Source organism: Ranitomeya variabilis, chromosome 5, assembly GCF_051348905.1.
Source record: "Ranitomeya variabilis isolate aRanVar5 chromosome 5, aRanVar5.hap1, whole genome shotgun sequence".
NCBI classification, from domain to species: domain Eukaryota; kingdom Metazoa; phylum Chordata; class Amphibia; order Anura; family Dendrobatidae; genus Ranitomeya; species Ranitomeya variabilis.
The window spans coordinates 72,025,023-72,052,562 of record NC_135236.1 but is presented as its reverse complement, the minus strand read 5'-3'; the positions used below and the strand labels follow the sequence as shown (position 1 = coordinate 72,052,562).

Sequence of the window (27,540 nt, the reverse complement as noted above, 5' to 3'; positions counted from 1 at the left end):
CGCACTCGGTCACCGCTTCCAGCCGCTCCTCATGGTGTAATAACACGATATAGAACTAGCTCCTGTTGCTTATATAGCGCCAACTTATTCAGTAGCGCTGTACAGAAACAATATAGAGAGCGTTCACATTGTCCGGCCTTGTCCGGAAGTAGAAATTTATAAGAACTGATCAGCAGAGGGGAGAAAGCACCAGGAATTCAGAGAAAAAGCTACATTTGGGCCCAAGTAATCAAAGCTTTCACGCCACAATTCTGGACTAAAAGCTTTGAAAACGTTTGGCATAAGTTGAGAGTTTACAAAACTTTTTGCGTTTTCAGGCCAGTTTTTGTCAGCTCCGGTGATATTCCATACCCCAGAAATCTCACTCCAGTCCCTAACTGGAGTAAGACTCCTGGCGCAGCACAAGTCACTCCTCAGACGCACCATTTCATGAAGATGCATACACCTGTCCATGAATCAGAAGTGTACGAATCCACCACAACCCCCTCCAAGAAAATCAGCCCTTTTTTTTAATCAACAAAATATATATTTTTTCTTAGCCAGCCGTGCATTTGGGGCTAAATATAATTATTTTCAGTTGGGATTTATTAAAAAATTCTGCACCATTTGGCTTCTATAGGCTGTTGGGGCACAATTCGTTAAAAGCGGGGGGGTTGAGTAATTTTTCATGTGTGAACACAGCCAACATCCGCCCCCCTGCTGCCCCCAGTTCATGATTCTGACCAGATAACGGATGAATGAACACACAATTCCGATATAATATGATATAATAAAATACATTTATTTCACCACAGATCATAAAAATGTCTTGGTTTTTTTTTTTTGTTTTTAACATAACAAGCAAAAAAAAAGATTTATAATATGATTTATTATTAAAACAGTACAAAAAAAATATTCATAAAAAAAGTTTCTAAACTTTACTCATAAGAGAACACAATGGGGCGGATTTACTAACGCTGGCTTATATTTAGAGAGTCAGAAAACGCGCTAAAATTCATTATCTCCCATTGTTTGTGCCATTGTTTTGCTCATATTGTCCCAGAGGTGCAAAAAAAAAAAAAGTCTAAACCACATACGGAGCCCGATTTCTGGAGCGTCCAGCTTCGTAAATCTCCCCCACTGTGCATTAAAATGGTTTTTCTTTTAGGCCTATGGCATCAGATACATTTTTAATGTGCAGTTAATTTTTTATATTTTTTTGCAGTACCTGCTTGCAGCCTGTAGGTGATGCTGTACCCGTTTCAAACTGCTCCATAAGCAATAACGACAGCGCGGCCGACCGTTCCCGGTATCTCATCTTTATGATTCGAGCAGCCATTTTTTATTTTTTTTTTTTGCTTAAACTGAAATGAGCATGGCTTTATTATTTATTATAGATGATTTGGCCACGTGCAGCGGAACAGATCATCATAAAAAAAAACCGAAAGAGTTAAAAGGCACCATTTTCACGGTCTTATTCCCCATCGCTTCACGTTGCGGTCATCCGACAGCCCCCCGACTCTTCTTCATGTGGCGGCAGCCATGACCAATCTAGTGACTGTGGAATAAAGAAACAGCGGTGATAAGGCCAAGATCAATGCATTATAAAGGCCACAGACATAATGGCTGCTATGGAGCTTTACAAAAAAAAAAAAAAAAAAAATGGCGTGTGGGGTAGGAAATTCATTTTTGGAGCATTTCAATATCACCGGTACAAGCATAGAATTAAAGGGGGTGTACAGTGAACTACTTCCCCACAGTAGCCATTTTTTTTTTTCACTTCTGTGCTGTCTAACCGCTTAGATGCTGCAGTAGCTATTGACTATAGCATCTAAGGGGTTAAACTGATGCACTCTGAGCTAACGCAGGAGAACTTAATGGCGGGTGTCACTTTTTCCAATATATGTAGGTAGCAGGCTCAACTCCTGAGTCCGCCCCATACATCCACATGTACGTCACAGGTCAGAAAGTGGTGCGTGAAACAGTAAAACTGTAATATACTTCTATCTATCACAGGTGCCTCAATCCTCAGATATTCCCCTGTGTTTTCTGTATCGGCCGATCATCATTTCTGTGCGTAAAGGGGGCCGGCATTGACAGAGAAGGGGTCTGGCTTAGCTATTGGAATGAGTAGTCAACCAGCCCCCTTCACACTCAGCAATGATGAGGTGCTCACATAGGAAATCCAGTCCTGAGTTCGTTGGGAAATGTGACTGCAGTTAGCTCCCCCTAGTGGTGATGGCAGGAAGCCAGACTTTATAACTGAGGCTCAGAATCCTGACTGCTAGAACCAAGGACCTCAGCCCCTTTCCTTTCTCACTGATGAAGACGCCTCATCCAACCAAAGACTGTTCGACCTTTTTACGCCTATGGATATTATGGAAGGAGCGGAGTGTCATTTATCAGCGTCGGCCAATGTGGGGGAGGGTCACATTACACTTACCATTAGGTGGGTGTCTTGATCAGTCATCAAACTTTTCATGGAAGTCTCCAGTTGTCCACACAGACTCTGCGACTCCGACAGAAGGTCCTCACTGTGCCGACATACACAATTCACACACACAAAAGAGAGAAAAAAACGATTTACTCCACCGATAGGTATGAGATTCGTAGCTGATATTTTGATCACAATTTTTGGAGCCCACTCGCCCTGACTTTGTCCATTGTGCATTCATGGCTGCCTTCATCTAGCTTGTACGCTCGTCCCCCATCAGTCCATGGCTGGTTTTAAATAGAGCAAAATAGAGCTGATTCCTAAACAAACCCTCAATTTATTTTGGAGGCCAAGGCTCAAAAGAGAGGAGGAGTTTACTTTAGGGACCAACCTGTAGGACGTAGTCTTGTCGTGAGAGGTAGGCTGACACACTTTGAACAAAATGTGTGCTCAGATTTATATATATTTTCTCTATTTATGTATCCATGTACCTAGAGGGGTTTATGTTTTTAGTACATTTATGTGTTGCTTTTTTATTTCCCAGGCCTGCTTTCTCTAACATTTCTGCTTGTGCAGCTGCAGGTCCAGAGCTCAATGGGCTTTCCCTGTAACAGATGCCCTCTCTCCACCTGGGTTCAGAGCTCAGTGGGCTTTCCCTCTAACAGATGCCCTCTCTCCACCTGCGTTCAGAGCTCAGTGGGCTTTCCCTCTAACAGATGCCCTCTCTCCACCTGCGTTCAGAGCTCAGTGGGCTTTCCCTGTAACACATGTCTGCTCTCCACCTGGGTTCAGAGCTCAGTGGGCTTTCCCTGTAACAGATGCCCTCTCTCCACCTGCGTTCAGTGCTCAGTGGGCTTTCCCTGTAAGAGATGCCCTCTCTCCACCTGCGTTCAGTGCTCAGTGGGCTTCCCTATAACAGATGCCCTCTCTCCACCCGTGTTCAGAGCTCAGTGGGCTTTCCCTGTAACAGATGCCCTCTCTCCACCTGCGTTCAGTGCTCAGTGGGCTTTCCCTGTAACAGATGCCCTGTCTCCACCTGCGTTCAGAGCTCAGTGGGCTTTCCCTGTAACAGATGCCCTCTCCCCACCTGCGTTCAGAGCTCAGTGGGATTTCCCTGTAACAGATGCCCTCTCTCCACCTGGGTTCACAACTCAGTGGGCTTTCCCTATAACAGATGCCTTCTCTCCACCTGCGTTCTGAGCTCAGTGCGATTTCCCAGTAACAGATGCCTTCTCTCCACCTGCTTTCAGAGCTCAGTGGGCTTTCCCTATAACAGATGCCCTCTCTCCACCTGCGTTCAGTGCTCAGTGGGCTTTCCCTATAAGAGATGCCCTCTCTCCACCTGCGTTCAGTGCTCAGTGGGCTTCCCTATAACAGATGCCCTCTCTCCACCCGCGTTCAGAGCTCAGTGGGCTTTCCCGGTAACAGATGCCCTCTCTCCACCTGGGTTCAGAGCTCAGTGGGCTTTCCCTGTAACAGATGCCCTCTCCCCACCTGGGTTCAGAGCTCAGTGCGCTTTCCCTATAACAGATGCCCTCTCTCCCCCTACATACAGAGCTCAGTGGGCTTTCCCAGTAACAGATGCCCTCCCTCCATCTGGGTTTAGAGCTTAGTGGACTTTCCCTCTAACAGATGCCCTCTTTCCACCCGCGTTCAGAGCTCAGTGGGCTTTCCCAGTAACAGATGCCCTCTCTCCACCTGCGTTCAGTGCTCAGTGGGCTTCCCTATAACAGATGCCCTCTCTCCACCCGCGTTCAGAGCTCAGTGCGATTTCCCTGTAAAAGATGCCCTCTCTTCACCTGCGTTCAGAGCTCAGTGGGCTTTCCCTTTAACAGATGCCCTCTCTCCACCTGGGTTCAGAACTCAGTGGGCTTTCCCTCTAACAGATGCCCTCTCTCCACCTGCGTTCAGTGCTCAGTGGGCTTTCCCTGTAACAGATGCCCTCTCTCCACCTGCGTTCAGTGCTCAGTGGGCTTTCCCTGTAAGAGATGCCCTCTCTCCACCTGCGTTGAGTGCTCAGTGGGCTTCCCTATAACAGATGCCCTCTCTCCACCTGCGTTCAGAGCTCAGTGGGCTTTCCCAGTAACAGATGCCCTCTCTCCACCTGTGTTCAGTGCTCAGTGGGATTTCCCTGTAACAGATGCCCTCTCTCCACCTGCGTTCAGAGCTCAGTGGGCTTTCCCTGTAAGAGATGCCCTCTCTCCACCTGCGTTGAGTGCTCAGTGGGCTTCCCTATAACAGATGCCCTCTCTCCACCTGCGTTCAGAGCTCAGTGGGCTTTCCCAGTAACAGATGCCCTCTCTCCACCTGTGTTCAGTGCTCAGTGGGATTTCCCAGTAACAGATGCCCTCTCTCCACCTGCGTTCAGAGCTCAGTGGGCTTTCCCTGTAACAGATGCCCTCTCTCCACCTGCATACAGAGCTCAGTGGGCTTTCCCTGTAACAGATGCCCTCTCCCCACCTGGGTTCAGAGCTCAGTGGGCTTTCCCTATAACAGATGCCCTCTCTCCACCTGGGTTCAGAGCTCAGTGGGCTTTTCCTGTAACAGATGCCCTCTCTCCACCTGGGTTCAGAACACAGTGGGCTTTCCCTATAACAGATGCCCTCTCTCCACCTTCGTTCAGAGCTCAGTGGGCTTTCCCTATAACAGATGCCCTCTCTCCCCCTACATACAGAGCTCAGTGGGCTTTCCCAGTAACAGATGTCCTCCCTCCATCTGTGTTCAGTGCTCAGTGGGCTTTCCCAGTAACAGATGTCCTCCCTCCATCTGTGTTCAGTGCTCAGTGGGCTTTCCCTGTAACAGATGCCCTCTTTCCACCAGCGTTCAGAGCTCAGTGGGCTTTCCCTCTAACAGATGCCCTCTTCTCTTACGGTTTTAACCTGTGTACTGGTTTATCTTCACCCTTAAAACACTGACTTTCCTCAGGCATTTCGTCACCCAATCTAGTCTTCTGCATTTTGGTCAGAGATGCTGTCACACTAATCCTAAACTCCATCCAGTCTCCATTTTCCGCAGTTGTGTATAACTGACTGTTTCCTGTTGTCAGCCGATCTTGGCATGAAGTTGACTGCAGCATTGCTCAAATGAATGACTGACGCGGAAGTTTAGAGAAATCTTGATACTTTCGTCTGTAGAACATTTTAAGCCCTGTTTTCGTCAGCTGTCGAGTTTAGGATTAGTGCCCGATTAGATTGATTTACTGAGATTATCACATACCTCCTCAGACTCAGGGGAAGCGGCTGCGGCAGTAGCGGAGCACTTACGGGTCCTCGTACTTTGCTCTGAGCAGAAAATAAAAGTTATAAGACACATCAAAAGAGCAAAAGAAATCAATGTAAAAGTGTTAGATCCTTTAAAGGAACCGTCTGAGCCTGTTAAAAATTAGGTAATAGCTAGCTAACAATAAAGCCTTGCCGCTCTTGTGGTCCCCTAGTGATCATGTCCATCGTCCAAGCGCTATAAATGACAGCGTGACCGCTGAGGCCAGTGACTGGCTGCAGCAATCATGTGGAAGTGACGTACAATAATTGCTGCAGGAACTTCGAGAATTACGGGAGTGGTGGAGTGGTATTTAACAGGTAAGAAATGCTTGTTTTATTGTTTTACCAATTTCCAGCTATTACCCCAAATAACCCCTTTAACCCTGCTGTTGTCTTCGGTCTGGGGAGACCGATTTTGAACTTTGGTATTTTTTGGGGTGTTCGACGCGGTTCTGAAACTTGGGGTTGATTGACTTAAATGAGGATGGGTCGGTCAGCCACGGGTTTCAGAGCCGCATCTTGAATATTTTAAAGAATATTGAAGTGCAAGGTCGGTCGTTTTTGACCGAAGACAACAGCAGGGTTAAATGAACATTTTTGGTACTAACAGTAGTATCTCTTTCTCGGAGCCTTCATTGGGGGACACAGGAACCATGGGGTTATATGCTGCCGCCTGGAAGATGACACTAAGAATACATCAACCTACACCTGGCCAGGAGCAAAACCAAGACCCCCCAAACAAGGGAGGGTGCTAACGGCTACGAGAAAGATTTTATGGCAAGTACCAAAAATCTTAATTTCTCTAGATCTATTGGGGGACACAGGAACCATGAGATGTGACCCCTGCATCTGCAGAGAGAGTGGGCGCTCACGAGATTTCTTCTTTGCAGAGTGCATACAGGCACAGTAAAATCTATTAGAGACCGCCACTTTGCAAATCACATATATGAGCTTACGTGACCGCCGACAGTCACACAGAGAGACTACAGACTTTTCTGCACGGAAAACCCCTTTAAATGTCTCAGAATCCCTTTTACCAGTACAGTGTGTACGAGTATGGACACTCACGCAGGCAATTCGCAATAGGTCCCACAGCTCCTGCTGTCTCTTCTCTTGTCTCTTTACCACCATTTTCTCATCTTCTCTCATTAGGGTCATAACTTCCTTCAGACGTGGGGCAAGATCCAACGCTTTCCTCTTGCAAACGACTGTCTTACTGTAAAGATACAAAACCAAACCATAAGAGTATAAGAGTAAAGTGGGCGATGGGGTCCTTGATAAATAGTATGAAGGGAGGATAAACTGCTTCGTACGCCGGGGTCCGCTGTCCATGAAGATTTTACAATGCAGTGCACTGCAAAATAGCTGCAACTGGTGGTCAAATGTGTGTGTTTTTGCAGGGTGTGAACCTATCCCAAAGAAGAAAACCACACTGTGTAATACTGGAGGGAGAGATCCTAAGTAAGATCTCTCCCTCCAGAGAAACTACACGGCATGGTCCAGAAAGCGACGTACTTAGGGCGTACCTCAGCTGGTCATATATTAATGCCACCCTCTTCTCGAAGCTCTGGACGGCCTGTAGGAGCAGTCGCACCATCTCCTGGCTGTCACCTACTGATCTCTGATCTGCAAGAAAACAGAGACACGCAATCTTAGGACATAGGCTTGAGCAGCGTCCGTGCAGAGGAGGGACGGTGGCGTCATCCGGTCACCTCTCGGCCTCTCTCGCAGCCTCCGGTACAGATCCTTAGCCTGCTCCTCTCTGTTAAATAAAGCAGAAAACATCGCCTGTAAGGGGGTATTCACACAAGCAGATTATATGGTGGTCAACCGCAGATCTCCTGGGACCATTAATTCGGGTTAGGAGCCCGGGCATTGCGGCCTAACATGGGCCCATATAAAAATGGCAGATCACAGGGGATATGTCTGATTGTGGCGCACGTACATATCATCGAGGGTGCCACGGTTTCTCCTGCCCAGAGGGTTCCTCTGTAGGTCCACGCTGTCCGTCTGCAGGGCCATCATTTTCTCCACCAAGTGCTGCACCTCCTGCTCCTGCACAGGACACAGACGGGGACAGTGTGAGGATGGAGACTGGTTACACGTCCTATAGGTAATGTCACTCATGTCCCTGCTACAGCACAGCTATCAATCCCAAATTAGGACCTGATGGCAGAATCCTATTAATCTAAGCGAAGCCATTCCTACTTGGCTTAATATCCGATATAATACAAGGATTTCTGCAGCAACATACGGTCTTATGGCAGAACTGATGCGAGACCCTGGAGCTGCTGGAGCAGCCCACCATAGCAATACTCACTGCATCTGCCTGTATCTACCCTGTGCAGCCCCCATACACACTATACTATAGGTGTCCTGTGCCGTACTGTCCATTTAAGCTCTACTTATTCTATGGGATTGAGAGCACAGGCTCTGTCCAGTGTCACCCCCTTCAGTACTAATATCTGGTGCACCAATCATACAGAATGCAGCACCCCATAGCTGACCAAGCTCTGCTGCCATATCCCTGTCTGTATACTATGCAACGTCAAGTCTGGGGTAAGAATAAAATGACATGCAATTATAACTATGGCACACTCCATGGGGTGCATCATTGACTATTTCTACTTCCGGTCTCAAATCCACTTCTGGCAAACAAAATGAAGATTTCACTCACCCGCCCGCACTCTTGTATAGCCTGTTCCATCTCTTTCCATGTTGAAAGCAGCTTTTCAGAGGCTAAAAAAACCCCAATAATAATAATTGAGACTATGCAAGGGTCACGTAGGCAGGAAGATGTTGCAAAACAGCACATATCATTTTATAATAGTCTATTATCCACACACAAAAAAAAAAAGATATATATATATATATATATATATATATACACACACACACATATATACATATATATATATATATATATATATATATATATATATATACACACACACACAGTACAGACCAAAAGTTTGGACACACCTTCTCAATTAAAGATTTTTCTGTATTTTCATGACAAGAAAGTGTGAAACAGAAATATGTCTTATATTCTAGGTTCTTCAAAGTAGCCACCTTTTGCTTTGATGACGGCTTTGCACACTCTTGGCATTCTCTTGATGAGCTTCAAGAGGTAGTCACCGGGTATGGTTTTCACTTCACAGGTGTGCCCTGTCAGGTTTAATAAGTGGGATTTCTTGCCTTATAAATGGGGTTGGGACCATCAGTTGTGTTGAGCAGAAGTCTGGTGGATACACAGCTGATAGTCCTACTGAATAGACTGTTAGAATTTGTATTATGGCAAGAAAAAAGCAGCTAAGTAAAGAAAAACGAGTGGCCATCATTACTTTAAGAAATGAAGGTCAGTCAGTCCGAAAATTGGGAAAACTTTGAAAGTTTGCAGTTGCAAAAACCATCAAGCGCTACAAAGAAACTGGCTCACATGAGGACCACCCCAGGAAAGGAAGACCAAGAGTCACCTCTGCTTCTGAGGATAAGTTTTTCCGAGTCACCAGCCTCAGAAATCGCAGGTTAACAGCAGCTCAGATTAGAGACCAGGTCAATGCCACACAGAGTTCTAGCAGCAGACACATCTCTACAACAACTGTTGAGGAGACTTTGTGCAGCAGGCCTTCATGGTAAAATAGCTGCTAGGAAACCAGTGCTAAGGACAGGCAACAAGCAGAGGAGACTTGTTTGGGCTAAAGAACACAAGGAATGGACATTAGGCCAGTGGAAATCTGTGCTTTGGTCTGATGAGTCCAAATTTGAGATCTTTGGTTCCAACCACCGTGTCTTTGTGCGACGCAGAAAAGGTGAACGGATGGACTCTACATGCCTGGTTCCCACCGTGAAGCATGGAGGAGGAGGTGTGATGGTGTGGGGGTGCTTTGCTGGTGACACTGTTGGGGATTTATTCAAAATTGAAGGCATACTGAACCAGCATGGCTACAACAGCATCTTGCAGCGACATGCTATTCCACCCGGTTTGCGTTTAGTTGGACCATCATTTATTTTTCAACAGGACAATGACCCCAAACACACCTCCAGGCTGTGTAAGGGCTATTTGACCAAGAAGGAGAGTGATGGGGTGCTACACCAGATGACCTGGCCTCCACAGTCACCAGACCTGAACCCAATCGAGATGGTTTGGGGTGAGCTGGACCGCAGAGTGAAGGCAAAAGGGCCAACAAGTGCTAAGCATCTCTGGGAACTCCTTCAAGATTGTTGGAAGACCATTCCCGGTGACTACCTCTTGAAGCTCATCAAGAGAATGCCAAGAGTGTGCAAAGCAGTCATCAAAGCAAAAGGTGGCTACTTTGAAGAACCTAGAATATAAGACAATTTCAGTTGTTTCACACTTTTTTGTTAAGTATATAATTCCACATGTGTTAATTCATAGTTTTGATGCCTTCAGTGTGAATGTACAATTTTCATAGTCATGAAAATACAGAAAAATCTTTAAATGAGAAGGTGTGTCCAAACTTTTGGTCTGTACTGTGTATATATATATATATATATATATATATATATATATATATATATATATATATATATATATATATATATAGCACTATAGAAATAAAATTATCCACTATATAATTGTCTAAGGGTCACTTCCTTCTGTCTGTCTGTCCTTCTGTCTGTTGCGGATATTCATTGGTCGCGGCCTCTGTGTCATGGAAATCCAAGTCGCTGATTGGTTGTGGCCGTTTTGCCCCGACCAATCAGCGACGGGCACAGTCCGGCGGCAAAATGGCCGCTCCTTCCTCCCCGCAGTGTTCAGCGCCCGCTCCACACTCCCCTCCAGTCAGTGCTCACACAGGGTTAATGGCAGCGTTACTGGACCACGTTATGCTGCGGTGTAACGCACTCCAATACTGCTGCTATTAACCCTGCGTGATCAACTTTTTACTATTGATGCTGCCTATGCGGCATCAATAGTAAAAAGATCTAATGTTAAAAATAATAATAAAAAAAAAAAATCGTTATATACTCACCGTCCGTCGGCCCCTCGGATCCAGAACCGGCCTTTCCCGCTCCTCGCGATGCTCCGGTGACCGCTCCATGCATTGCGGTCTTGCGAGATGATGACGTAGCGGTCTCGCGAGACCGCTACGTCATCATCTCGCGAGACCGCAATGCACTCTTGGGACCGGAGCGCGCGAGGAGCATTGATAACCGCTTCGCCTGCATCTGGGGCCAACGGAAGGTGAGTATATAACTATTTTTTATTTTAATTATTTTTTTTTAACAGGGATATGATGCCCACATTGCTATATACTGCGTGGGCTGTGCAATATACTACGTGGGCTGTGCAATATACTACGTGGCTGGGCAATATACTACGTGGGCTGTGTTATACACTACGTGGGCCGTGCAATATACTACGTGGGCTGTGCAATATACTACGTGGCTGTGCAATATACTACGTGGCTGTGCAATATACTACGTGGCTGTGCAATATACTACGTGGCTGTGCAATATACTACGTGGCCGGCTGCGAACAATCAGCGACAGGCGCAGTCCGGCTGCGAATTGGCGCGGGATTTGAACCACGCTTCGCTAATTGGTCGCGGCCGGCTGAATCCAATGTATTATTCTAAAATCTTCATAAATAAACTACATATATATTCTAGAATACCCGATGCGTTAGAATCGTGCTACCATCTAGTTATTATTATAAATGAGGAAATGCTGCACTTTTCATATTGGCCACTAGATGTCAGCACAACAGATTACACTCCAGGCCGGCAAAACCATCTAGTCCAAGCTCTTATAGTAAAACCCAATTACACCGCCTCATCAGGCTTTACTGTGTATAAGCGATATATACGTTTGCTTTTAGTTTTTATAATGCCGTTGTTCTCTTAATTGCAAGTAGATTAGAGGAGGTTTGGGTCCTGAGACCCCCACCAATTGCAAAAAACACACCTAGAAAGGTGCACAAATCAAGAGACATTAGCGTAGAGCTCCTGACTGATCATAGTAGGGATGCATTTAAAAAAAAACAACAACTTTAATATGCATAGTTGTCAATGTCTGAGGTGATATCAGGCAAAATAAAGAAAAATTACATGGACTTTCTCATCACACGCAGTTTGATCATTTCCCTGGCTAAATAGAAGGATGTGGATCACTGCTTATAAATTACCTGCCTGAAAGTTTTCATGGAAACTTTCATCAACTTTCATTGCTATAGTGAGTTGTTTGTGTCGCCTGCAGTACCACTTTTCACCACTGATACTTTTCATAGACACTAATACAACAGCGCCCCCAGAAAGGCAACACAGTGAAAAATGTGTGCAACCGATTAGGCGCTACCACTGCGGTCTGACGGAAGAACTTACTAATTCCAAACTCCATCTGCTCGCTGTACTTCTCCAGGTCGATCTGGATACTGCTCCGGAAGAAATCCAGCTTGGCCTTTAGCTGCTCGCACTCCGAGGTCATCAGGTTCTTCTTTTTGGACAGTTCGGTGTTGTATCGCAGCAGGTTCACCCTAAAATACACAGTGCCGCATTATGGAGATTGCAGGCCCGTGTGACGTCAGTGAGAATCCCTGTAATCCGACATCCGATAATCCGCACTGTTCAGGTGTGAGCAGCCGGCGTCACTCACATGGTGGCACGCTGGCCCATCTGCAGCCGGGCACAGTCCTCCTTCAGCGTGCGGATCGTCTGCCACATCTGGCCCCACACCCTACGGAGATGAATATACGATAACGGACACTTGGGCTCCTGCACTGAAAATAGGGGAGCAGATGCGTTACACACAAGAGCAAAAGGAATTCTACCAAAACCGTCACCACCCCACCCCCACCCAAAACACTTACACACATGCGCCACGCCTTCAGGATGGGGACGGAGAGAAATCTGGGGCTCATACACCGTCTTCCGATTATCAAAGAGAAATATCAGGTCGCTCTCCACCGGACGGCCATCGTTTATCTAATGGGTTAAAAGAAAAAAGTCATAAATCAGTCTTCTCTCCATATACTGTTCAATGTGTCCCCATGGTAACAGACTACACTATACTGTGCAGGGCAACGTGTCTCCATGGTAACAGACTACACTATACTGTGCAGGGCAACGTGTCTCCATGGTAACAGACTACACTATACTGTGCAGGGCAATGTGCCTCCATGGTAACAGACTACACTATACTGTACAGGGCAATGTGTCTCCATGGTAACAAACTACACTATACTGTGCAGTGCAATGTGTCTCCATGGTAACAGACTACAATCGCCTTGTGTAGTCAGATCACTGCCTTCCATCTGCACTTCTAGACAATTACAGCTGGTGTGAATTGGTGCATAGGAGCCGGGCCAGTGGCCATGTCATTATTCTGGAGCCGCTGGATGGAAGCCCTGAGAATCACTTCTTATCTCCCGACATCTTCTTTTGATTAGCCGGTCTGGTGACATGTGCGTCACCCTGCCCCCAGGCCGGCTAATGTCAAGAAAAGCCATGGATGCCGGCAGGTCGGAGATGGCTCACAGGGCTCATGATTAACGGCCACAGATTACGGACATGGCCGCTGGAATCAATTCGCACCATCTCTGGATATGTTAGGTGAAAGAAGTATCAAACTACACAGGGCTTGTCGGTTACCATGGAGACACATAAGTCTGCATAGGAGCTGCAAACCCAGCTTTTACATGAACACCTTTTACATAGTGTCTTCCTTTTTTAATTTCATAAGTACTGCAATCACGACAGGGGTCCCACAACCCCTTGTGGGACCATTAGCGATCCCCTGACAGGGGTCCCATGATCCCTCTTTGGGACCATTAGCAATCCCTCGACAGGGGTCCCGTGATCCCTTTGTCAGACCACTAGCGATCCCCTGACAGGGATCCCATGATTCTTTTGTGGGACTACTAGTGATCCCCAAACAGGGGTCCCATGATCCCTTTGTGGGACCATTAGCGATCCCCGACAGGGGCCCCATGATCCCTTTGTCGGACCATTAGCGATCCCCGACAGGGGTCCCTTGACCTCTTGGGAATGATGTGTGATCACCACACCTATATCCGGTGAATCGAGCAGTGGTCACATATAAGCACTAGCGCTCTACTCATACGGTGGACATGGCTACCCCATTCTGGGGATCTTTGGGGGTCCCTGCAGTGGAATTTCCACCAATCATACATTTATCACCTATGTCATTGGTGGTAGCCTCAGCCTCCAGTCCCTGCTCCCCACCCTGCCGGCACGTGAGGCGTACACTACAGCGAGTGCGGGTCCTCACCATGTTGTCCGACACGCATTGTATCAGAGGCTGGTGAGGATTTAGGGCCAAGCCTGAAGCTTGGAGCAGCTCCTGATCCTCCTCCGGGATCCCGGTGTCTTTCTGCAGGCGGCTCTTCAGGGACTGCAGGGTCTCGCCGTCAGTCACAGGGTAGGTGTGCACACAGCCGGACACCATATTCAGCACGGAGAGCAGCTGGAAAAAAAAATGCAGCAAAACTGATAGGTGCGAACATACCCAAAGAGGGACAGGACGGCACCGGGGACGGGTCATGGTACATAAAAAGTTGGATTCCTGCCCATTCCATAGAGCCACTTACACAGTGACTACCATGGTGGGGCAACGAGCCATCGTGGGCAGGTAGGGTCAGTGATGGAGTAACGGATACAGACAATGGGCTCTTATCTGGTCACTTACCTTGAGGCTAAGAATGGAGTCCAGAGCCTGGAAACAGCCGATTTCTGGATTGTGTGGATCTGTGCCCCTCTGTCTTGGGTGCCACATTAACATGCGCTGTAGCCAGCACTCTAGTTTACTAGCCAAGATCCTACGGCAAAGAAAGCAATAGAAAAATGTATTCCTTAAGAAAGCAATTTCATAAGAAATACATATCCATAAGATACAACACCAACTTATGTAATTGGATAAAAAGCTGCACAAGTCTCTTTTTTGGGGGGCCAGGACTCCATAAAGGTCAATATCCACACGTCTATTATCTCAACAGCTTAATCTGTCTTATTAAAGCTTTATGTCAGAGCACCATCGCCTGCTGCAGAGCAACATAAAAAGAAAAAAAATTACAAAACTTTGTCTGTTGTCACCACCAGGGGGAGCTTAGGAGTCTACTGTAGACAGCTCCTATTAAATTTAGTATGGAGTGAGCACCCCCTAGTGGTGGAATACAGAATTGTAAAAGTAGAAGCCTGAAGACCTCATAAGGCAAAAGGTAAATTTCAGATTAAAGGGGTATTCCGCGACCGGGGAGACAGGTTACAAAGGACGGTCTGAGCGGTGGGGGTCCCAACACTGATCAGGTGCACGGGAGTCCCAAACTTGTTCAGGTGCACGGCAAAATACTCCAGTAATATCCGCAGTATAAACGGTAGTCAGAACTCAAATCTTAATAAAAGAATCGACTGAAAATAATTGGTGGAAATTGTGAGTTTTCCAGGCTAAAATCCATGAAAAAAAAACATGCTTACTCAAGCAGCCATACTCAGGCTATTGCTAAATGAAGTAGCTTAGCTAAAAAAAAAAAATCCATTGTCCCCCCTCAAAAAAAATGGCCATATAAAAACAATACCAATCTATAGCAGACACATGGGAAAAGTGAATTATTAACTATTTTGTGTGTTTTTTTTTCTTTTTTAATATATTCAAAACATGTCAGTGTAAATTTAGGGTTAACAAAGTACAATGTGTCACGAAAAAAAATAAAAACAGTCTTAGAACCACTCAGATACACAAAGGCATTCCAACGTTCTGATGTAAAGTGGCAGGTGCTGGATGTGAGTTTTCCAGGAAAAGACCAGATATTGGAAACGAATGAAGGTGGAAGAGCAGCAGAGCCCACTCCTGAGAAGACCCCACCAGACCAAGGAGGAGGGACGAGATATTACCCGGTGAGGTGATTAGGCATTGGCAGGACACTGGAGAACTTCACCGCTCCCAAGAGGTCTTCATACACCACGATGTGCTGGTTGTTCTTCTCCCGGACCTTATTGTGCCTGCACCCCCCCAAAAAAAACACACAGGTGAGTGGTCGCATCCAGTGGGGTCACTGAAGAACAAGCTACGGTAAAGGACACAGCCGCATCGTCTCACCACTGCACCGGCTGCCAGTTAGGAAGAAAAGGCCGGAATCCCGTTATACACTCGAAGGCCAGCGTGCCGAAGCTCCAGTAGTCCACGGTCACGGTGTACTTCTGCTGCTCCAGTAATTCCGGGGCCTGGGACATGCGAGAAATCAGACACAGCTCGTTTCCTAGACATCTCCTAAGTATACACACTCCTCATCATCCAGGAAGGACAGATCATGGAACTATGGAGACCACCGCATGAACACGGGAGTGATCAAAATCTTAGAGCTGCTGCTCCATAATCTGAGTGATCAGTGGGGGTCTGAAGACCGCTGCCAACCATCACTGAACCCCTGTTCAGTGATGGTTGGCAGCGGTCTTCAGACCCCCACTGATCACTCAGATTATGGAGCAGCAGCTCTAAGATTTTGATCATTCCCGTGTCCATGCGGTGGTCTCCATAGTTCCATGGCGTTTCCTTCCTGGATGAGGAGTGTGTACATATTCCACATTACTTAGAGCTTAGCCATCCATTACGCAGCAGGGCCTGACTATGTGACGGGGGTCTGCTCACCAGATACTGCAAGGTGCCCACAAAGGAGGTGCACAGACTGCCCTGGTCCAGCTCCTTGGCGTAGCCCAGATCAATTATCTTATGGATGAACTGAGAAAAAACAAATAAGAAATGATGGTCCCGACAGCCACAAATAACCAGCTCCCTGTAATTCCACACCATCTCCACTAGGACGACCATGCCTGAAGGGCTTCCCCCCACTAACAACACTTATTACCTATGGCCAACACTTGGATTTTTGTTGAGATCCGATGTGCCAGTCATGAGAAATCAAATGTAGAAGCCGTATGCAAATCAGGCTGAAAGTGCACCGGGGGCGTGTCCATGCGTATGGAGAAGTCATCTAAGTGCATTGCCACACCCCCAGTGCACTTCCATTCTGATTTGCGTATGGCTTTTACTCCAGATTTCTCATCATCGGCACATAAGATCTCTACAAAAAAAATGGAATTTTTATTGGAACGCAGCCATAAAATACTTCCACATGTCAGGTTCCCTTTAAAGGCATATTCCCATCTCCAAGAAGCTATCCCAATATGTAGTAGACGCAATAATAATATTAGCAAATACCTCCAATTAGAAATGTAGTATAGTTCTTCTGATTTGCTATGTTGCTTACCTCATGTGCAGGGCAGTGTAGTAGCTTAGGTATCCATGGTTACGACCACTCATATAGTGACGGTTAGTGGTTTTAACCATGGATACCTAAGCTACTGCAATGCCTTGAACATGAGGTAAGCAACACAGCGAATCAGAAGAACTATACAACATTTCTAACTGGAGGCATTTCCTAATATTAATATTATTATTACGCCTACTACATATTGGGATAGGATCTTGGAGATGGGAATACCACCTTAAGTTTAACATTTGAATGAAACTTTTTTTTTTTTTCTCATGAGCAAAACCTAAAAAGTTTAGGAGACCCCAATATAGATCTAACAGTTTTTGTAAAATAATATTTCTGTACCTCCTTTTAATACCACAATCAGCTATAAATTGGGAACTGTAGTATTGTTCATCCAGTTCTTCCTGGTTCATTCAGAATTACAGTGAAATGTAACAAGGAAAACCAGTGTGCATAGAGAAGGGGTTTAACGTAACTTAACGATCTACTAAGATCTACTGGGATCCGCCACCACTTTGTGACTGATGGGTGTCTGACGTCTGGGACCCCCAATCGTGAGAATAAAGGGGCTAAGCAAGGTGTCGGCACTCCGCTGTGCAGAAGAAGAAACAGGGGAAGTCTCCTTCATTCTCAGGACAGACCGGGGCTGGAACCCACTGATCATATAGTGATGGCATATCGCTAGCTATACGCCGTCACCTTTTAGTATGAGAATATCCCTTTAAATACCTCTTTAAATATGCGTTTGACATTTTGGATGCACTTCCCAAAAACAAATTCAAGGCTGTGCGATGAGGGACTTCCTTACCCTGTGTTCTTCCTGTTGTAAGACAATGTTCTCTGGCTTTAGGTCTCGGTGGATGATTCGATTCTCATGGAGATAACACAGAGCAGAAGCTGCAGGGAGAACAGGACAATGTTCCACGGATGGAGGCAAACGACACATACACGGAAACACAGGGGGCCGTGTGTACGACGCCCAACAACGAGGGGCACTCACAGATGTCGGACAGCAGGCTCAGGATGGGGCCTTCCTTCAGGCCACAGCAATTGTCATAGTGATTCAAGTGCTGCGTGGAGAAGAAGGCGATTAGTAATGGATCCCAACAAAAGTGCGCTCACACCGCCAGAAATATGCAGTTGGCAGCCTGCGCCTTTTCTCAGATATTTCTCACGTCCCTCCCAGTAATACATCCTGGACCGGAAGTCTGGGTGTCCAGGATGCTGCTGTCTTCACTAACTCTCATGCATCAGCACAGCTTCATTCCTGCACCGATTTCCCCTCCTGAAGGATTTCCTCTTTCATGTGTATACAGACACTAATCCTGAGGAGTGCGTGGTCCCCGCACATTCCCTACAGAAAGTACTTTCATATATCTCTAAACAAATACACATGTTGTTCCCCATCTCCCCCCTGTAGACTATCTTGTGCACACAACAGCCTACATATATACTCTATGAACTGGTCTGCCCTCCCTGAAAACTTATATGCTTTCCTGCCTCTCCACACTCTGATTTGTCCTAAACAACCTTCTAAGATTGAAAAAAAAAGGGGTAGAGCCGGGAGCAGTTTATTCTCACCATACCATTGTTATAAGCAGCAGGACAGACAACTAGGTGAAGAGTTGCACAGACTCTACAGCAGTAGAATGGTAGAACATTTTTAATGAAGACTATTCGGAAAGTTGCTTAATTTTATATTTATGAAGCAAATAAACAATAATAAAAAATCACTGTCAGAACTTTAACCATTACTCCGTGGTTCCTCACGGATTCCCAGACATATTTCAGGATGGTACCCAGACATTCCCAGTCTGATTCCCAGACATATTTCAGGATGGTACTCCAGAAGTCAACATTGCCTGTGTGAGTAGTAGATCACTAAGACCTTCAACCCAGACAAATATGTAATAAACTTTGATATGGTCCTGACACAGACAGTGGAGCAGTACAATGCTCACCTTCCGCAGATCACCTCCCAAGCAGAACTCCATAGCCAGCAAAGGAAGATCATTAGGAGCCAGTTTCTGCAAGCCCTCGGGCACCTCGCGGGCCGACACCACGTTCTTGTGATTCAATCTGGAAAAGAAATATCAAAACGGCCTAAAATGAGTCCGAACAACTGAAATCAGGCAGAGAAGACGGAGAGTGAATGCACACAAGACCACCACTCGCCTTAAAAATCCCACCAAGATTGTGTGATTGTAGTGATGTGTGACCACTGCTCTAGTCACTTCTATGGGGGTGTAGAGCTTACATGTGACCACTGCTCTAGTCACTTCTATGGGGGTGTAGAGCTTACATGTGACCACTGCTCTAGTGACTTCTATGGGAGTGTAGAGCTTACATGTGACCACTGCTCTAGTGACTTCTATGGGAGTGTAGAGCTTACATGTGACCACTGCTCTAGTGACTTCTATGGGAGTGTAGAGCTTACATGTGACCACTGCTCTAGTCACTTCTATGGGAGTGTAGAGCTTACATGTGGCCACTGCTCTAGTGACTTCTATGGGAGTGTAGAGCTTACATGTGACCACTGCTCTAGTGACTTCTATGGGAGTGTAGAGCTTACATGTGGCCACTGCTCTAGTGACTTCTATGGGAGTGTAGAGCTTACATGTGGCCACTGCTCTAGTCATTTCTATGGGAGTGTAGAGCTTACATGTGACGACTGCTCTAGTGACCTCTATGGGAGTGTAGAGATCATATCTGACCACTGCTCTAGTCACTTCTATGGGAGTGTAGAGCTTACATGTGACCACTGCTCTAGTGACTTCTATGGGAGTGTAGAGCTTACATGTGACCACTGCTCTAGTGACTTCTATGGGAGTGTAGAGTTTACATGTGACCACTGCTCTAGTCACTTCTATGGGGGTGTAGAGCTTATATGTGACCACTGCTCTAGTCACTTCTATAGAAGTGTAGTACACAGGTGTGACCACTGCTACCATGCATGTCACGCATTCACACACCGGACCCCTGTTATTGTGATGTGTGGGGTTTCTAGCGGTCATACCCCTACTGACTATAGGATAAGGTCCCATACTGTTTCCTTTCCCGAGAATCTCAGTTCCTTACTTCTTCATTATCTGAATTTCCAGGCACCATCTCTCTCGATTCTTCGGGCTCAGCTCTTGGCGACATTGTTTAATGGCCACTTCCTCTCCCGAGTCCTAAGGAGACATTAGGGATGGAGATCATCCTGCTCTGATAGTATGGAGATGCAGGAATGGAGACTGCCCCTCACCCTATTGAGCCAGCGCAGGACGTATCCAAAGCCTCCAGTGCCCAGACGCTCCTTCATCTCCCAGGATCCACAGCTGAGGGTGTGCGTCGGGGGAGGCCAGCTGCTCCGGCACCCGGGGGCATCCTAGGTAGAAATATGCTCACTATAGTACAGTATATATGGACAGTGTGGCACATTAAACACAGACAGTATAGTATATACACAGAGTAAAGTGTGTATACACACTGTGCACATAAAAAGTCTACACAACCCTGTTAAAATGCCAGGTTTTTGTCATCTAAAAGAATAATTTCAGACTTTTTTCCTGCCTTCATTGTCGCCCATAATCTGTACAAATCCATTGAGAAAAATATAGAAATCATTTTAAGGGGAAATAAAAACAAAACTAAAATAATGTGTATGCATAAGTGTGGGCACCCTCTTATAAATGGGGATGCGGTTGTGTTCAGAATTAACCAATCACACGTAACCACATGGTTAATAGTAGTCAGTACACAGCCGCCATCATTTACAGTAATTCTGATTAGCCCCATATAAAGTTTTGCTGTTCTAGTCAGATTTTCTTAGTTGCATTTTACAGTTAAAGCCATAAACAGCTGACAACATAGCAAAGGGATCTCACTGTTGAAAGTTAGGAGAAGGGTACAAAACTATTTCAAAGTCATTCGATATATCATGGAACACTGTGAAGACGGTCATCGAGAAGTGGATTGAATCTGGCACAACAGTGGCATTACCTAGAACTGGACAAAAATCGATGAAAATACCAGAAGAAAATGTAAGGAAGGCTGACAAGAGGCCTACAGCAACATTAAAGGAGCTGCAGGAATTTTTTACTGCTTGTGTACTGAATGTGACAACACTCTCTCATATTCTTCATATGTCTGACCAGTGGGGTAGAGTGGCAAAACAGAAACCTTTTCTTAGAAAGAAAAATATCCAAACCTGGCTATGTTTTGCCAAAATCTACATCAAGTCTGCCAAAAGCCTGTGGGAAATCATGTTATGGTCTGATGAGACCAAGTGTGAACTTCTTGGCTACAATTCCAAAAGGTGTGTTTGGCACAAAATCAACACTGTGCACCACCAAAAGAACACCATACCCACAGTGAGGCATAGTGGAGACAACTTTATGCTTTGGGGGTGTTTTTCACCAGCTGGAACTGGGGACTTAATCAAGGTGCAGTAAATTATGAACAGTACTAAATATCAGTCAACTTTACAACAAAACCATCAGACCTCTGCTGAAAATGAAGAGTTTTTACACCTTTCACATGACAACGATCCTAAGCGACCTCCAAAGCAACAGAAAAATGTCTTTGCCAGAAGAAGATCGCAGTTTTGGAATGGCCCAGCCAGAACCCAGACCTGAATGCATCTGAAACTCTGTGGATGACCTTAAGAGGGCGCTATACACAGGAGATGCTTCACAATCTGTGACAGATGTGCAATGAGGAGTAGACAAAAATCTCCAATTCTAAATGTGCCATGATGATAGACTCTGACCTCAAAAAAATGAATGCTGTCAGAAATTCTAAGGGCACTTCAATAAAGTATTAGTTTATAGGGGTTGTCAAACCTAAGGCTACAAGTGTGCAGTCACTCCATGTGACTGCAGATATACAAGTCCTCACAGCACGCACTGTCCACTGTGAGGATTCTCCGGTTCCGGGAGCGGGTGGTCATGTGACCGCAGTAGCCACATTCCGACTAGACATGTCCGATCTTGATGAATTCACTTGCATTAAGCGAGGCCACACACGTCTAGTCGACATGTGACCACATGTATGCAGATCACATACTTGCAGTCACGCGTCTGGTGCTACCGGCGCTGGAGAATCCTGACAGTGATAGTGATGTGAGGATTCACAAGTAGATTGTAAGGGTGTACACAGGGCCGTCACTCCTCCGGGTATCTGTCGATTTTGTGTGTTTTTCTGTAATGTCTTTATTGTCTGTACAAGTCCCCTCTAAAATGTAAGGTGCTGCGGAATATGTTGGAGCTATAGAAATAAAATAATTAGTAATAATAATAATAATAATAATAATAATAATAAGTCTGCAGTCCCATATACTGCAGACTTAATAAAAGGGGAAAAATTCTGAGACTATCCTCCTTACATGACAAAAACCTGACATTTTAACAGAGATTCGCAGACTTTTGGATCCACTGTAGATTTCCAGTATAGTATATCAGTAGCACAGGACATATACAAGCTGGTGCGGAAAGTATTCACACCCCTTTACATTTTTCACTCTTTGTTTCATTGCAGCCATATGGTAAATTCATAAAAGTTCATTTTTTCTCATTAATGTACACTCTGCGCCCCATCTCGACTGAAAAAAAACAAATGTACACATTTTTGCAAATTTAATAAAAAAGGAAAACTGAAATATCACATGGTCATAAGTATTCAGACCCTGTGCTCAGACCCTCATATTTAGGTCACATGCTGTCCATTTCCTTGTGATCCTCCTTGAGATGGTTCTACTCCTTCATTGGAGTCCATCTGTGTTTAATTAAACTGATAGGACTTGATTTGGAAAGGCGCACACCTGTCTATATAAGACCTCACAGTGCATGTCAGACCAAATGAGAATCATGAGGTCAAAGGAACTGGCCAAGGAGCTCAGAGACAGAATTGTGGCAAGGCACAGATCTGGCCAAGGTTACAACAGAATTTCTGCAGTACTCAAGGTTCCTAAGAGCATAGTGGCCTCCATAATCCTTAAAAACACATGAAGACTCCCAGACTATGAGAAATAAGATTCTCTGGTCTGATGAGATGAAGATAGATCTTTTTGGTGGTAATTCTAAGCGGTATGTGTGGAGAAAACCAGGCACTGCTCATCATCTGCCCAATACAATCCCAACAGTGAAACATGGTGGTGGCAACATCATGCTATGGGGGTGTTTTTCAGCTGCAGGGACAGGAAGCCTGGCTGTCATTGAAGGAAACATGAATGTGGCCAAGTACAGAGATATCCTGGATGAAAACCTCTTCCAGAGTGCTCTGGACCTCAGACTTGGCCGAAGGTTCACCTTCCAACAAGACAATGACTATAAGCACACAGCTAAAATAACAAAGGAGTGGCTTCAGAACAACTCTGTGACCATTCTTGACCAATTGAGCATCTCTGGAGAGACCTGAAAATGGCTGTCCACCAACGTTCACCATCCAACCTGACGGAACTGGAGAGGATCTGCAAGGAAGAATGGCAGAGGATCCGCAAATCCAGGTGTGAAAACCTGTGGCATCGTTCCTAAGAAGACTCATGGCTGTACTAGCTCAAAAGGTGCTTCTACTCAATGCTGAGCAAAGGGTCTGAATACTTATGACCATGTGATATTTCAGTTTTTCATTTTTAATACATTTACAAAAAGTTCTACATTTGTTTTTGTTTTTCAGTAAAGATGGGGATTTGAATTTACCAAGTGGCTTCAATGAAACAAAAAGTGAAAGAATTAAAGAAGTCTGAATACTTTCCGTACCTACTGTATGTATGGACCGTACAGTATATCAGCGGTGCAGTGTATGGACAGTGGTATATTAGTAGTGCGGTACATTGACAGGTGTGTGTGTATATTAGTATGGAGCCTAGGACAGTGTACTCCACATATAATGGACGGACAGTGTACTGCACATATAATGGGCGGACAGTGTACTGCACATATAATGGGCGGACAGTGTACTGCACATATAATGGGCGGACAGTGTACTGCACATATAATGGACGGACAGTGTACTCCACATATAATGGACGGACAGTGTACTCCACATATAATGGACGGACAGTGTACTCCACATATAATGGACGGACAGTGTACTCCACATATAATGGACGGACAGTGTACTCCACATATAATGGACGGACAGTGTACTCCACATATAATGGACGGACAGTGTACTCCACATATAATGGACGGACAGTGTACTGCACATATAATGGGCGGACAGTGTACTGCACATATAATGGACGGACAGTGTACTGCACATATAATGGACGGACAGTGTACTCCACATATAATGGACGGACAGTGTACTCCACATATAATGGACGGACAGTGTACTCCACATATAATGGACGGACAGTGTACTCCACATATAATGGACGGACAGTGTACTCCACATATAATGGACGGACAGTGTACTCCACATATAATGGACGGACAGTGTACTCCACATATAATGGACGGACAGTGTACTGCACATATAATGGACGGACAGTGTACTCCACATATAATGGACGGACAGTGTACTGCACATATAATGGGCGGACAGTGTACTGCACATATAATGGACGGACAGTGTACTGCACATATAATGGACGGACAGTGTACTGCACATATAATGGACGGACAGTGTACTGCACATATAATGGACGGACAGTGTACTCCACATATAATGGACGGACAGTGTACTCCACATATAATGGACGGACAGTGTACTCCACATATAATGGACGGACAGTGTACTGCACATATAATGGACGGACAGTGTACTGCACATATAATGGACGGACAGTGTACTGCACATATAATGGACGGACAGTGTACTGCACATATAATGGACGGACAGTGTACTCCACATATAATGGACGGACAGTGTACTGCACATATAATGGACGGACAGTGTACTGCACATATAATGGACGGACAGTGTACTCCACATATAATGGACGGACAGTGTACTCCACATATAATGGACGGACAGTGTACTCCACATATAATGGACGGACAGTGTACTCCACATATAATGGACGGACAGTGTACTCCACATATAATGGACGGACAGTGTACTCCACATATAATGGACGGACAGTGTACTGCACATATAATGGACGGACAGTGTACTGCACATATAATGGACGGACAGTGTACTGCACATATAATGGACGGACAGTGTACTGCACATATAATGGACGGACAGTGTACTCCACATATAATGGACGGACAGTGTACTGCACATATAATGGACGGACAGTGTACTGCACATATAATGGACGGACAGTGTACTGCACATATAATGGACGGACAGTGTACTGCACATATAATGGACGGACAGTGTACTCCACATATAATGGACGGACAGTGTACTCCACATATAATGGACGGACAGTGTACTGCACATATAATGGACGGACAGTGTACTGCACATATAATGGACGGACAGTGTACTGCACATATAATGGACGGACAGTGTACTCCACATATAATGGACGGACAGTGTACTGCACATATAATGGACGGACAGTGTACTCCACATATAATGGACGGACAGTGTACTCCACATATAATGGACGGACAGTGTACTGCACATATAATGGACGGACAGTGTACTCCACATATAATGGACGGACAGTGTACTCCACATATAATGGACGGACAGTGTACTGCACATATAATGGACGGACAGTGTACTGCACATATAATGGACGGACAGTGTACTGCACATATAATGGACGGACAGTGTACTCCACATATAATGGACGGACAGTGTACTGCACATATAATGGGCGGACAGTGTACTGCACATATAATGGACGGACAGTGTACTGCACATATAATGGACGGACAGTGTACTCCACATATAATGGACGGACAGTGTACTGCACATATAATGGACGGACAGTGTACTGCACATATAATGGACGGACAGTGTACTCCACATATAATGGACGGACAGTGTACTGCACACACGGTGTCAGCGGTGCGGTGTATGTGTATGTGTATGGACAGCGGTATATTAGTAGTGCAGTACACTGACAGGTGTGTGTATATATATATATATATATATATATATATATATATATTAGTATGGAGCCTAGGGTCAGTGTACCGCACATAGACCGCACACACGGTGTCAGTGTCACCGGCCGCACGTCCTACCTGCTGTGTCATGGGCCGGGCACACACGGGAGCGGGCGGAGGTGCTCGGTGATCCCGGGGCGCGCGCTGCTCCGCCGGGCGCTGTGTGCATTCCACTTCCTGGTTCACTTCCCGGTCTGACGTCACCGGGGGCGTGTCCACACTGGTGGGCGGCAGTGACGTCATTGCTGTGCATGCAGTGGAGTTTAGAAGCTTTATGCTATGTTAAGCTCGTTATGTGGGGTACTAGCAGCCGCCATGCTCCTCCCGGCACGGTTGTCTCACGGTGGCCTCTGGCGGACACGTCCTATGTGCAGTACATTGTCGGCCGAGCAGCTGCCGATACCTGAGCTAAAACCGATCTGTATATAAATGGACGATCGCAGATCGCTGCAGATTTTTAATTCTACGTCATGACGAGTCTCAGACACCTTTGATGTAGAAAACGGATATAAACAAGTGATGAGCTTTAGTTGAGTTCAGGCTGCACAATTCAATCCTTCTCTGACCCCTGACGTGCAGTGTGAATGGCTCCAAGTGTCAGGCTTCTGTCTTATGGAGTGTCTCTCCCAGTAATACAGGCTGGATGTGGTCTCTGCAGATCTGTGCTGCCCTCATCATTAGCTCATATGCTGGCACAGCTTCTATCCTGCACTTATTTCCTCATGGTCTTCTCTGTAGGTTTCTAGAGTCATTCTGTTTTCTCTGCCCTCCCTGAGGAGACTGTAGATACTTTTTCTATATCCGGCCCATAGATCCTAACAGCTCAATTACACATTAAGAAAAGTATGGATTTCTCTGGAATAAAACATCAGATCAGAGATATGAAGGTGTCATTATATTCATCTTCCTATGACCTGTGTGCCCATGTAGACGGCTTAGGCTACTTTCACACTAGCGTCGGTACGGGGCCGTCGCATTGCGTCGGCCCGACGTACCAATGCATACTGTGCAAGCGCCACACAACGGGGGCAGTGGATGCATTTTTTTCAACGCATCCGCTGCCCCACTGTGAGGTCCGGGGAGGTGGGGGCGGACCGTCGGCACAAACAAACGTTACATGTAGCTTTTTTTGTGCCAACGGTCCGCCAAAGCACGACGCATCCGTCGCACGACGACTGCAAGCACTTTTGCAGGATGCGTTTTTTCTCCAAAACGACGCATTGAGACGGAGGCAAAACAACGCTAGTGTGAAAGTAGCCTTAGGGTTCTCTTTAAGGCCTCATTTATCAGTGATTTTCAGATATTAAAAAAAAAATCAATGACTTACAGATCCTCTCCTCCCTGCGATGCTGATCACAGACAGGACACGGATTGGACCCTGGCGCCATCTGTGTTGTGCTGTCCATGTGTTTCATAAACTTCTATGGGATATTTTCATCTGTGACTCCAATCAAAAACAGACGTGTTGCCGTGGTTTTTTACAGAGCCACCATCAAGAATGTGAGTCGCCCGCCAGGGCCGTGGGGTCCGGTACTTAAAGGGATGTGTCACAGC

The 27,540-nt window shown here is 45.9% G+C and overlaps 1 protein-coding gene across 1 annotated transcript; it reads right to left on the bottom strand.

Moving 5' to 3' along the window:
- Positions 1–760: 760 nt before the first annotated feature.
- IKBKB (inhibitor of nuclear factor kappa B kinase subunit beta) lies at positions 761–26,241 on the bottom strand. Its single transcript, XM_077262220.1, has 22 exons — positions 26,065–26,241; positions 20,175–20,297; positions 20,006–20,100; positions 18,889–19,006; positions 17,928–17,997; positions 17,736–17,824; positions 16,300–16,389; positions 15,751–15,875; positions 15,546–15,653; positions 14,344–14,473; positions 13,927–14,121; positions 12,506–12,620; positions 12,292–12,415; positions 12,021–12,172; positions 8,351–8,412; positions 7,619–7,728; positions 7,386–7,435; positions 7,200–7,299; positions 6,742–6,889; positions 5,630–5,694; positions 2,423–2,513; positions 761–1,537 (listed from the first exon to the last, which is right to left on the bottom strand). The coding sequence occupies exons 1-22, from the start codon at positions 26,227–26,229 to the stop codon at positions 1,469–1,471; spliced, it is 2,394 nt and encodes a 797-aa protein (XP_077118335.1). The 5' UTR covers positions 26,230–26,241; the 3' UTR covers positions 761–1,468.
- Between the last annotated feature and the right edge of the window lie 1,299 nt (positions 26,242–27,540).

Coding starts and splice junctions, on each gene's coding strand:
- IKBKB (XM_077262220.1), bottom strand. CDS start 26,229: ATGACGTCACTGCCGCCCACCAGTGTGGACACGCCCCCGGTGACGTCA. Junction 7,300..7,385: donor GCTGCGAGAGAGGCCGAGAG/GTGACCGGATGA, acceptor GTTTTCTTGCAG/ATCAGAGATCAGTAGGTGAC. Junction 2,514..5,629: donor CTTCCCCTGAGTCTGAGGAG/GTATGTGATAAT, acceptor ATGTCGGCACAG/TGAGGACCTTCTGTCGGAGT.